The sequence below is a fragment of the Cyprinodon variegatus genome, unplaced genomic scaffold (genome assembly GCF_000732505.1).
Source record: "Cyprinodon variegatus isolate N-32 unplaced genomic scaffold, C_variegatus-1.0 Scaffold1052, whole genome shotgun sequence".
In the NCBI taxonomy this organism is placed as follows: Eukaryota; Metazoa; Chordata; class Actinopteri; order Cyprinodontiformes; family Cyprinodontidae; genus Cyprinodon; species Cyprinodon variegatus.
In genome coordinates, this window is record NW_015151505.1 from 27000 (window position 1) to 38091 (window position 11092).

The window sequence follows — 11092 nt, forward strand, 5'->3', positions numbered from 1 at the left end:
GGGACAAGAAGAGAGGGACACAACCTAGAACAGATAATGGATGTCTATTCTATTAACATTTCTATATCTGGAGAATGAGGCTGTTCGATGTGTTGTCTTCTCAGTTCAGAGGGGCCCCTGCCTGTCTTTACCTAGGGCCCCACATTTCCTAAATCCGCCCCTGATCAGCGTCGCCTGGATCACCTGTGATGTGCTACGTTCAACGTTCTAGCTGATCAAGATCTGGAGCGCTCCCCCCCCCCTCCAATATCTTGTTCTCCTGCATATCAGATGAACTTTAATCCTCCTCCTTCTCCTTCCTCACTCTCAGGTTATTCTCAGTCTCATTCATCCTCTGCTTTATTCCACCATCACAGTCTGGCCCCCGAGGAAAAACTATTCTAATCCTTTCCCTGAACTATTTATCAGAGCTCAACACAGAAAACAGTTTCTGTATTATGAGACTGTTGATGTTTGGATCTGTTGAATTAAGAGAATCAGTCACACAGCGAGCAGAAAGCAGAGCTCAGCCTATGGCACAGTTTTAGTCTTTAATTAGACCTCCGACTGAACATTTACAAAGGCTATTCAGTAGCATTAACGGGATAAAACAGCTTCTGTCTCTTCTTTGTCCCTAATATAAAGAAATTCAATTAGGCTAATTAGCTAGAGCATTTTGCTCTGTAACACAATTAAAATTTTCTTTCAAGAAGTTAACCTCTGAAATTAGAGCAATGCTTTTTTTTCCAAATAGCTTTCTTCTGTTTCTGTTTGAAACAAAAGGTCAAACTACAGCCGGTGAGAAAAGCAGATAAGCACCAATAAGGAAAGATCTAGGTTGGATTTAACCTTTTCAGTGAATTTCTGGAATAACTGTTTCTTTTTGGTATTTCTAGAACGGCTACCAGAGGTCAAAAGTGGTGTTAAAAGCCATCTTAAAAAAACCCATCTTGTGATGTTACTGCTGGTTCAATAAAAAGTTTATTGTTTTGTACAGAGGGAACCTCCACAGTATACCAGGGCTGAAAATAGTATTATACTTGTACCAGCTCACAGCTGGACCAGAGGAAACATCTTCTTTCATCTGAGCCCAGAGGGATCATGAGGTAAAGGCCAATAGAACGCTCTGAGCGTGATGTTTTAGACTCCAGTATCGCTTTAATATGTTAAAATCACTTCAAGAAGAAGAAAATCTTGGAGTGGTGTAAAGATTGTTTAAGCATCGCAACCCCCAACCCCTCACAGGGGAACAGAAGACCTCGCCTGTTCAGCCAGGCCAACAATTCCTTCTAACAACCCCCCTTTCAGAGACATAGACAGGTATGGGGCATTACAGGCTAACAAAGAAGCTAAATGACCCCCATTCCTAAGAGGTGGACCCGTTCATCTGTTTCTATTTCCTTGTTTTCTAAACATAAACCAGGCTTTGTTGGGCTGCTGGATAAAACCTGGAACTTAACGCTATTTCTGACATTTTGAATTGAAAAAATCTTCCTGGATGGAAGAGAAACGTCTTCAGACTTGGAAACAAAGTCCAGGGGATTGTTTTTTAACTATTTTTGGAATGAATATGACCTGGATGACTGAGAATATTCACCAGCACTGATGGTTTAATGTTGCATTAAACTCCTTTTGTTGATGGGAGAGATTTTAATTTATTTTCTATTCCCACTAATGCCTGCAAGGGCCAGCGGGTCTCCTAGAGTCATCAGACGAGAGGCTGGGTACACCATGGATGGGTCGCCAGGCTGTCAGACATAGAGACACACAGAACAAACAACCACCAACACAGTTATGTTGAGTTTGAATCCAGCGTCTGCATCCTCCAGAGATTCCTCAGCCGATTGCATCATAGCGCGGCTCCAAGGTCTGTTCGGATTGGACGACTCCTTGTTATGCAGCTGGCAAATGCAGCCTTCTTTTTGCATGTTTGAAGGACAGGTCCGCTGCTGTATCCTCTGTATCCCTGGGTATCCCAGGATTCATGTTAGGATTCCAGTTTGTGGGGCTTGTTTATTTTCTTTTGCAGTTTCCCCGTGCACCCACTAGGTGGTGCCATTGTCCTCTGCTGGTCTGGAGGGTGTTCCTGTTCTTCTGACCTCACACTTGCAGCCTATTGGGTCATCAGTCCCTGAGGAGTATTTAAGGAGCAGACTGTCTTCACTTCCTGTGAGTGTTTGCCAGTATTGGGTTCTCTAGCCCCTCTGAGTTTGCTGAGTGACTTTGAGTCTAAGTGTCTTCAGAGCTCTCCAGTCCTAACCTTATTTTGTCTTTGATTTTCCGGCAGGATTTTCCAGATCCTCTGGATAAGCTGGCCCTTCAAATCTGGAAGGGAAACACTCGTCACACTGAGAAAAGGAGACGGATCTCCTCATCCGAACGCTGAGCCCTTCAGGAACCAAGACTCAGTCTGCTAAGTTGCTCCTCAGGATTCCCATAGTCTGCCTGTCCGCCCTCCAACGAACCAAACCTTCTACAGACCAAGCCTCCACAAACAGGATCTCAGAAAACCTCCCCAACTACCACAGAGAGTCCAAGAAACCTTCTATTCAGACCTTCGACCAGTTTTCCCACAGCCCTTGAACTCACCTCTCTGATCTCCTCCTGGAGCTTCCGTGTCCAGTTCACCAGATCGCTGGAACCTCCCCAAGCTATACAGTTCCTGACTATAAACTGTTAACTCTTTTTCGTTGTCTGTGGAGTGCTTCTGCATGTGGGTCAAACATATTAGACCCATCATGACAATTCCTTGTGAGCGCGGATGCTCCGTGATCAGAGGAAAAAGGGAAATGGCGCTGAACGGTGGTGAATATTGGAAGTGCAGGTTCATATAATCCAAGTCTGTGAATAGTTCTGTCTGAAATGAATGAAAATAGTTGTTTTAATGGTTATGTGGCGGTAATGTTTTGTTTATCTAAAGGTTTTATCTGTCCCTGTGTAAATGGGTTTGGCTGTAATTTAAGCTCAGATTCCAATATCTCTGCTATAAATCTGATATCTGAGACCAGCTCCTTGAAAATGTTATTGGCATCCAGAACAGCAGTGCAAAGTTGGGTGTCCATTCTTCGCCTGCATTGTAAGTCAACTATCACGGTTGCTAAGCGACAAAGTGTACGGGCGGTGAAAGCTGTGGAGGGCTGGACCTGTTTGAATCCACAGCCAAACTCTTGCGGTCTCCTTATTCTCACGGACCTGGAAGGATCCAGTCCAGGTAGACCAGGTCCTTGGAGGACGCAGCCTTAAAAATAAAACACCCTGTCTGTCACACTTTCCATTACCCTATCCAGTGACCCATTAATTTCTATGGCCTAACCCTAATCATTACCAACACACGCCTAAGCCTGGGCTTAACTTAAACTCAGTTCAGGAAATTACTGATCATGTGATCCTCAGCCAGGTTCAGGCTAAGCTTTGATAGCTAGACCCACATCCTCCTCCTCATTCTGAGACATGCTGTGGTAGAGTGACCAGCTGATCCCAAACATGTTCTCACATGGAGCATCTAAGTAACTTCTTTTAAACATGTGCAACTTAATCCTAAAACAAACTTAACTAAGAGATGCATCATTTACAGGGAACCTTTTCTACCTGTGTCAAACCCCCTTTATTGTATTCTATGTTCCATTTAAGGGGGCAACTCTAGCTATAAGGATAAGGTTAAATACAGGGAGATTGTTATTCACACTGGCGGTAATGACACCTGGTTACTCTGATCAGAGGTCATTAACATCAGCTTATGATTCAGATTGTAAGTTTGCCAAAAATGTCGGCCTCTGTAACTTTCTATAGCCCCCTCCCTGATCTGATGTTTAACCAGGAAGCAGAGTCGTAGTTTAACACACCTCTCTGCAGCTTCACTACTGTTAGCCATTCATTGTCCAACCATGACAGTGTTGTGTCCATGGCCAACACTAAAACCAATTAAAAGAATAAACTATCCTGCAGAAATAAAAAATGAGATTCTAGTAATAATTAACATTATCCTAATTAAACAAAACTTTAAAACAATTAAATGGAATTTAATGAACAAAATATCTCTCTCAAAGATTTTATTTGTTAATGATTTGATTTATGACTTAATATGTGTTGGTATGACCATGGCGTCAGATGCAGGAGTTTGCCCTGCCAATGGGTTGTCTGTTAAAGCTACAATGTAGCTTACCACCATCAGTGTGTGTGTGTGTGCGTAAACAGGTGAATTACTGAATGACTTGGAAAAGCGCTACAGACCATTTACCACAACCAGACTGATTCATTTTGTCTCAGGAACCTCGGGTCTGTTTCACGAAGCAGGTTTATTGACAACTCCAAGTTTTCTAAACCTGAAATCAGGGAAACTCTGAGTTTTCAGGTTTCACAAAGACAGTTTCCTCATCCTCTGTTTCTGTTGCCATGGTAACATCCTCCCAGAGCTAACCTGGTCAGCAGCGGGTTTTCTTCAGTAAACTCCTTGTCCTCTGTCTCTGCTCCCCTTAGAGCCAATCACGCTGTCTTATTTCCTGATCTAGTACAATTTTTGTTTTAGTTTTGTCCGTAAATAAAAAAAAAAAAAATCATTAACTAGGTCCATCAGACACTTTAGTGTCATCTGATGAGGATCTTGTTAAAGATTAATCTGCACTTTTTCACAGAGACTTTAATATTTATAGGGAGAGGATTCTCATCTCAGTGACATGAGATTTATGTTTCTTTGATTTGTTTAATATCAGCGACATGTGGATCATTTTTGTTTATAATTTTTACAGTACATGAAGAACTAATTAAATCATTTTCAGATTACAGATAAACAGATTAATAAATTGTGTGTGTGTGAGGGGGGGGTCACTTTAGGGTTAGGGTTAATTCAGTGATAACCACCTACCGAGTCTACTGCCACAATCTGAAGCCATTCTATGTGACTGATAATAAAAACCATTTATCGGTATGATAACATCCGAAGCGTTTGCAAACAGCCACTTAGTATTTACTGATGAAGGACAGAATCTAACTGAAGAAGAACCTCATGAGACGATGAGGTTCCATCTATTACATTTTTATTCTTCATTCTCACCTGCTGCCAGATTATTTCATATTAATCCACTACCATTTAGGAAATAATCCCGTAATGTTATTGTGGTCACTAAAGATTATGGCAGGCCATATTGATATGTATTAGTTTTACTGAACATGTATTCCTGATATCTGAAAAAAAAAAAAAAAACTATTTCATTTGTCTAAATGACCATTTCAATATCCACATTTCCACATCTAGAATAAACATTCTGGATGTCTAGAAATTAATATCAGATCTCTGTATTCCTAATATACAGTTCATTGTTTCAATTATTTTGACTATGTAGAAATGTATTTCAGATATCATAAATACATTTTCAGTCAAGCTGAAAAATGTCAGAATGGCTATCTATAATATGTAAACATTATAGAATATAAAACTTCATTCTTACCAGTAAAATTTATTTTATTTTTTTTGCTTTCTAAAATTCAGTTTTCTGCAAAATTTTAATTTAGAAAATATATTATTATAGTTTAGTCTAGGAGTGTGATTTTGATCAGGAAGAATCTTATTTTAGTGATCTACAAATGGAACAACAGAGAGGAGAGAGCTTTAAATGTAAAAACAGCCTGCCATATTATAGAAACGTACGCATTAACTTGAGGAACAATCTTTTACTTAACCATCTTCCTCTTCTTTGCAGCTGTAGTGCCGTTTCTCTTTCTTTTGAACACATTCTCAATTTTATTTTTTATTTCTGTATTAAAATCTCTAGATCCAGTGTGGTGAAATAGGCGCTTCATGTTGCCTGTTGTCATGGTTGAATCGGGGCTCCAACGATAATGGCTTTTCATACTTGTTACGTACATGTTCAACTCTGAGTGGACCTAGTTAGACTGGATTAAACTAATTCATAGCAGCCGTTTTGCAACCAAAAACTCAGAGTTCCTGACCTTAGGCTAGATCAATTTAGAGTTGAGGATTTGAATCAGAGTTTGTTAAACCTGCTTGGTGAAATGGACCTCTGGCTGCAGCAAGTGGATTATGTTAGCAAGTATAAGGCAACCCTAGCTATTTAATATTTTTACATGCCCAAATATCCTGGGCGAACAGGAGTAGCAACAATCTTTCAGTCTGATTATTAATTCTAAAGCCAGTTAACAGCTTTAATTATTCTGAACATTTAACCCTTAGTTTTCCCCATCTAAAATTACAATTAAAGAGACAAAACAACCTATGATTGTATATTTGTATTTTTCACCAAATCCTTACTCAGAACTTTTAGATCTGTTTCCAGACTTCCAATTTGATTTAATGTTAAATACTAACAATGTCTGTATAGTGGGGGTTTTAAACATTCATCCTGAAGGTGAAACTCAAATGCAGCCTTTAATGCTATCTTAGACTCGATTGGCTTTGTTCAAAATGTGAATAGTCCCACATATTCTCATCTTCATACCTTGGACCTTGTGCCGTCATATGGCAATGATCTGACCACTTTCTACTAACCTTCAAATTAAATGTAACGTTTTCTTTCCCTAAAAGAAGGTTTGCTTTAACAGATAACTATCAGTATTAATAAAGCAATAGGTTGCATTTGATACAGTTGACCATAATATTCTTTTAGAAAGACTTGAATATTTTGTTGGAATTAAAGGAACAGCACTAGACTGGTTTAAATCTGATCTATCTGATCGAATTCAGTTTGTTCATGTTAATGATAGATCTTCCTCATGCTCAAAGGTTACCTGTGGAGTACCACAGGGATCAGTGCTAGGACCAATTCTCTTTACTTTATACATGCTCCCAATCGGTAGAATTATTAGACAGCATGGGATTAATTTCCACTGTTATGCTGATGATACCCAGCTATATATTCTTAACTTTCTGCTTCTGAATGCAGACAAAACAGAAGTTTAGACCAGAGTTTGAAAAAAGATAGCTGATTAGTCAGCTATTTCATTTTGATGGGATTAAATTTATCATAGTTAATGTAAAAAAAAAAAAAAAAACTTTGTGAATTGGTGCTATATAAATAAATAAAATGTAATTAAAGTATGCCAATATAAGTAAACTTGTTTTTTTACAGCTTTACTGAAAACAAAATTAAAATACAGTATTTGTTGTCGACACAGGAAAAGTATATTTGACTTGTGCCTAAAACTGTTCCAATATTTACAAGAAGAGTCCCAGAAATAAGAATGCTGGATTTTCACATTGTGAAAAAGCAAATTATGTACAACCAGAGACCATGAAGAGGATAAAAAGTCTTCTAAAATCCACTGCAGAAAGAAGAAAAGCTTCTGGGATGGTATTTAGGCTCCTGAGGCAGGCTGTCCTGGTAGATCAATGTCTTACACCTCTGGTAAATATGTCACTGCTATCTTTAACATAGAAGAAATCACTTAACGGGTTTAAATATGTTGATGACAAACAGATGCAATCAGGGTAAATTGGGTAAATGACCTTAAAAACAGAAAATCTTCATTTAAAAAAATACAAAAAGCATCTGTAGTTCTTCATGGAGTCCATGTCCAGATGCAGGCTGGCCAGCGGGGGGCGGTACGGTGATTGTCCAAAGGTTCGTCTCTGGAACACAATACCTACAGTTTCTTTACCTGTTTCACATTTTTTCCAGTCAACCGCAGAATACTGAAATTTTTCCTGAAGAAAACATTTGACCCCTTTGTTGAGTTCTGGACCAAAACACGTTCACCTAGAAGCCATGAACACTTGAAGTTAAAGACCTTCCCTTTTCTTAGCAGTCAGGCACTAAATTGGGTCCATGAAAAGGAAGCAGGTGGAAAAAAATCCCATCTTATTATTATGAATAATAAACTCATCTTTCCTTATAATATCCTTAATAGTTCAGAGTCATTTTTGATCTAATTAGCGTTTTGACAGAATTCTTCCAAAACCGTATTTTATAGCGTTAAAACTTTGACTTTGAGCTTCTGAAGAAAGGAGAAGCGTTTGATGACGGCAACAGCAGGAGGTGGATGAACGATGATATTAGCGCTGGTTCATGCGGTCTGTTCCGTCTTTAAGGTCTGAATGAAGCAGAAAGAGTTAAAGGAGGAAATGAAGGGAGATACTTCAGCTCACAGACAGACGTCCTTTTCTTCTAACTAGAGCAGCTGTGATTCAGAGTTACATGATTTGACCTTTTAGAACCAAGCTTGAGTTTTCAAAGCGTCAGACGGAGGATGCAGGACCGCAGCCACCTCTGGACCAGAACCAGAGCTTTGTTTGGGATCACTCTCAGGACAAATTCTGTTTATTGTTTTCCAGGTACAGAGAGCCGCCATCTTTTAGAGATAAATCATGAAATATACAAACATGTTAATATACACCATTTGTTGCCACATTGTCTCTATGGCCATTCTGTACAGCAGAACGAGTCCGGGTTATGTACATGTCGCATAGCGGACCTGGACAGGAGGCAATAGTGCATTTGGTTCTGTGATTGCATGCTCTCCTGTCTCTGTCACTCGGGCTCTTCCTTCTCGTCGTGATTGGACGCTCAGCGGACCTGTGCGGCGTAGCCCTCCTTCATCAGACCCTCCTCATAGTCGGTCTGGCAGAGGATCATGTTGTTCTTCAGGAAAAATTTGTCTCCAACACAAAACCTGCAAAACGGAAACAGAGGAGAGATAATGATCTGCAGAGAATGAAACCATCATGAATGTTCTTCAGGTAGCAGCAGCAATAAGAGAATTCCTCTGGTCTGCAAACAGATCAACTCAACATGCAGGAGGAAACAGTTTGAATCATTTCCCCTCATTTTATGACTAATTATTACTAATGAATGTTTTTTCTCAAACACTCAAGTTTGATTTTCAACAGCTCCATGATGGAGTCTCCATCCTGATCTGTTATCCAGGTGAACAGCGATTGCTCTGCAGAGTCCATTTCATTAATACATCCCACTAAACCAGGCCAATAACTTTATCAGTTCATGGATTGGCTGGGAGCCTAAAACATGTATTCCATCCACGAATTCCAGGAACAGGATGCGAGATTTCCATAAAAAGGGGGAAAATTCAGTGATATTTCTAGTTGAACTGTAAAGTGCCTTAAGATGACTTATATAAATAAACTGAATTGAATTGATTCTGCTCATTGGGACAATTAATCGCATTTGCAATTTAGAAAAATGCAATCATCAAATCACAGAGGCGCTCAGTGTTTAATCACAATACATTTAACTAGAATAAGACACTGAATTTCTCCCTCCAGCTCTTTAAGTGGCAGTAATACGATTAAAGTGGGTCTACTGTCACACAGAGAGTTGCATCTAGCACCTAGATCTATGTATTATTGTAGAAGTAAGAACTTTTTCATGCAGATGTTACAGTAAAGTCCTTCAGCTCTGGATTCTGGAAAAGCAGGATGGAAAATGGAACCCTGGAGTAAAACTTTGACATGGTTTCACTCAGTGCAAAGGAAAATCACACTATGGGTAAAAAATAATCACAATCTAGATTTTTGGCCAAACGGTTTAGCCCTACTGCTCATTTCAAAGGATATGCATGAGGAAGAACTTTAAACCTTCCACTCTCCCTTTGTTCTTAGAACGCAGAAAAATCAGGTAAAAACATGGGATTTTTTTAAAGATCCAACCTTCAAAAATAATCTTTTAGAATCCAATCCGCAGAGCTACATCCTTAGACTGCAGAACAACTAATACGATGATATTAGGATAGAAATGACCTTTATTCTGTATCTGAGGACATTATGATGATCCTATTTAACACATATTAAAACAAACTATTACATAAATGCTAATATTGATCCACATCTAGTCCTGCTGGTGGCTTTAAACAGTCAAAACCAAGAGTACCGAGGACCAGCGTCTGACATTAGCTGCAGGAATAATTCTATTCAGTGTATTTCTATAGTTCCAATTCACATCAGGTCATCTCAGGTCACTTTCCAGTTCACCAGATCATCCAGTCAGATTGGTTCAAAGTTTTCTATCTAAGGAAAACCAGCTGATTGCATCGACTCATTGACTCTTCAGCAATCCCTCACACTAAGCATGCTTGTAGCGACAGTGGAGAGGAAAAACTCCCTTTGAACAGGAAGAAACCTCCAGCAGAACCAGGCTCAGTGTGAGCGGCCATCTGCTGAGGCCCACTGGGGTTCAAGGAGAAAACTGCTCTGAGGTGGAGAAAATCTGGGATTTCATGGGATTGGGTCCAGATTTAATCCATCTGAGTCGGCGTTTGGATAAACACAGAACTGAACGATGAAGAGGAACTTTTATTTGGACTCTTCCATGAACACTCAGCAGTGACTTTATGGAGGTTCAGCCGTTTCTGCAGCTGCTCTTGGCTATATTTATACTTCTGGATTTCCTTCATCTTTTAGAGGTGCTGGTTACATGATCATTTCAAGGAGCTGCTGTGCCATGATTACGACATTTTAAATGTTAAATCAATCTCCCTTTACTGCTAGACCAACAGATATTTAATGCAGAGGATCATCAGCCCAAACAAACAGCATCCGTTTGGTTTGCTGAACTGATTTGGAGTAAAAATCTCCCTCCATCAGCAGCACTGATGTTTCCCTCCTGCTGTCAGAGCCTAGTTTCCTGGGATACCTCCTACACCCACCTCCACCCTGCAGCTGCTCTGTGCCTTCAGGGGGAATGAGGCTGGATGATAAGGTTGGAGGACAGCTTCATCGATTAGCTGTCCCCAGGGCTGATCCGTGGCTAACAGCTTAGAGGATTCCACTTTATTAACCTGGCTACAAAATATGCTAATCCTGGATATTTGAAACCTAAAAACAGAAGATTTAAGAGAGGAATTCCAGACGGATCTATTCCCAGGGCTTAGGAAACAGACGGATCTATCCTTAGTTTACAGAGTGGAGACGGGAAGAGGAAATGTTCTAGTTCTGAATGAGAAAATGAAACCTTAAATTTGGAAACGCTTTTCTTCTCTCATTGAGTTCAGATTTGCTCAGCTCCAATAAAGTCTGTCATGGCTGCCGACGTTCTGTCAGATGAGCATACACCGTCAGACCAGCATGCTTAAAATGGGTAACAAACAAAAACAAAGAATGTTTACTGAATGAATGTTAAGTGTCAGAACTGTAACTATTAGGGATGCA

The 11092-nt window shown here is 39.8% G+C and overlaps 1 protein-coding gene across 3 annotated transcripts in view; it reads right to left on the reverse strand.

The window, feature by feature from the left end:
* Positions 1 to 7646: 7646 nt before the first annotated feature.
* The window catches only part of lmo3 (LIM domain only 3), a 38996-nt gene continuing 35550 nt past the window's right edge, over positions 7647 to 11092 (reverse strand). For all 3 annotated transcript variants that reach the window (XM_015399840.1, XM_015399839.1, XM_015399838.1), the window contains exon 4: positions 7647 to 8601. In XM_015399840.1, coding sequence (XP_015255326.1) covers positions 8496 to 8601 — 106 coding nt within the window. In that variant the 3' untranslated portion in view covers positions 7647 to 8495. The remainder of the gene's footprint in view (positions 8602 to 11092) is intronic.